General features: G+C 48.3%; 1 protein-coding gene across 1 annotated transcript in view; it reads right to left on the bottom strand.

The window, feature by feature from the left end:
- The window catches only part of sarm1 (sterile alpha and TIR motif containing 1), a 7,032-nt gene that overhangs the window by 3,299 nt on the left and 1,714 nt on the right, over nt 1–2,019 (bottom strand). Inside the window, exons 2-4 of the mRNA XM_020600130.1 lie at nt 1,616–2,019; nt 425–1,043; nt 116–328 (exon numbers count right to left, since the gene is read on the bottom strand). Coding sequence (XP_020455786.1) covers nt 116–328; nt 425–1,043; nt 1,616–2,019 — 1,236 coding nt within the window. The remainder of the gene's footprint in view (nt 1–115; nt 329–424; nt 1,044–1,615) is intronic.

Below are 2,019 nucleotides of genomic sequence, written 5' to 3' on the forward strand. Positions count from 1 at the left end.
CAGCAGTAGGTCTCCATCCACCTGGAGTTCCTATGGATTAAGATGGATGAGAGTATGTCAGATACATCACTGGCTTACTATTTAACTGAGCTATGGTAATGACAATGATGTTCACCTGGAAGCGGTCACAATAGGCACTGAAGCCAACTTGCTGCAGCCAGGTCAGCACTTCACAGGTTTTCCAGTTGGGCACACATGACAAGATATGTTTAGGCACTTCCTCTCCCATCATGCTCAGAGCCCGCTTGGCGAGAGCACAAGTTGTGCCATTACTGGTGTACATGACGATTCTTTTTAGACTCTGCACTGCTCCAATCTCTTGAAATATCTTGAAAAGGAGGACAAATTCAAACTCAGTTTCACCAAACCCATAAATATATTACCTAACACTTTGAGCTCTATGTGAAGGAGACAAAGACTGTACCTTAGTGTTGTGCTGACGGGACTTGATACTGGTCTCAACGCAAAGGTAAAAGGCTGCAATGCACTTTCCTTCCAGTCGTGTGCCATCCAGCAATGGCAGGAAGTGCTGCAAATCAGATGCGGTCCTCCCCTGCATGCAGTCCGCACTGTCCAGTAAACTGCGGGCAAAGTCATCTGGATCCAGAGATGCAATGAATGGCTCCACCAGCTCCAAGGTCCCAGATTTCACCACCTCCTTCTCAATTTCCCGGTTTGTAGCTAACACAGTCACAGCCAGGCATGCGTAGAAGCGAATGAGCTCATCCTCTTTTGAAAAAGCCAGTGGGAAAAGCCATTCAGCTGCCTGTTTCTCAATCATCCATCGCTGGCAGCGGTGGCCTCCGTACAGGGCACAGTTAGCTAGAGCCACAGCGCAGTGGCGCAGCACAGTGGGATCGGTACCTCGGCACCAGAAGAGGAGGGCATCCAGGGCACCGTTGGAGATGAGCTGCATGGACGTCTCCTCAGTGTGTTTAAACATGTGCTCCAGGATCCCTGAGACACTGCGAGCCAGCTGAGCGTCCTCCTGCTGTCGAGTCAGGTTGAGGATGACCCCAAGACCCATTCGAGCAACATAATCTCTGCCAAAAGAAACATAATGATGACAATACCTAGTCTAGTGGATAGACTGCCACCCATAAATGATTATTAAACACCTGTATACTACTACATAACAATTAGTTGATAAATTATGTAGTCAATTTGACAATTAAAGATCATTTCAGTCATTTAAGGAAAAATGACAGACACAGTGGTGAACGTGCATCAGTTTTCTCACTGTTACCTGAATATATTGTAGATTTACCAATCAATACTCAGTTTTGCTATAACCTAGAGTTGAACATTTTGTTGGGAGTGTGTCAGAGATAACTTGGTGATATGCATATCTGTTATTTTGACTTTGGTCAGTGCTATGACAACACCACCAGCTTTTTATTGCACTGCATTATATCAAAGTCTTGGTGTTTTGTGGTGTTTTGTATATTCTTGTACACCTGTCTCACCTTGTACACCTGACTCAATCTCAACAGAAACAGAACACATTCCAAAAGGTGGGTAACCTCTTTTTCATTGCAGGGCTGATGAAATAAACTGTATTAACACTGTTCAAGTGTTATTTTGTCCACCCCTGTACATAAGTACTGTAGCCTACCTGTTTTCTGAGATCAGTATCTGCTCCAGCAGCTTTGCAGACTCATAGGTGATGTCCACGGGAGGTATCAGTAGGAGCTGCAGCAGCAACTCCAGGCCTCCATCCAGTCGGATCCTGTTACAGATCTCCTCGGCCACCCGACGGCCAACAGTGGGCAGAACCCAGGCCTCCTCCACCAACTGGAAGATCTCCGCGATGGCCCTGCGGGTCTCATCTGAACCACAGGTTTCCGTGGTTGACCTCAGCCTCCTGGTGGCGCGGCGCAGGGCGGGGAATGACGCATCCAAAGCGGCCTGCACGTCGGCATTGATACCCGGGGAGACTGCTCTGGGTTCGGAGCCGGAGCCGGAGCCGCTCCTGCCTCTCTGCAGTCGGCTGACATAATCCGGGACCGTGAGGCCATC

Source organism: Monopterus albus, unplaced genomic scaffold, assembly GCF_001952655.1.
Source record: "Monopterus albus unplaced genomic scaffold, M_albus_1.0 scaffold45.1, whole genome shotgun sequence".
Taxonomy (NCBI): Eukaryota; Metazoa; Chordata; class Actinopteri; order Synbranchiformes; family Synbranchidae; genus Monopterus; species Monopterus albus.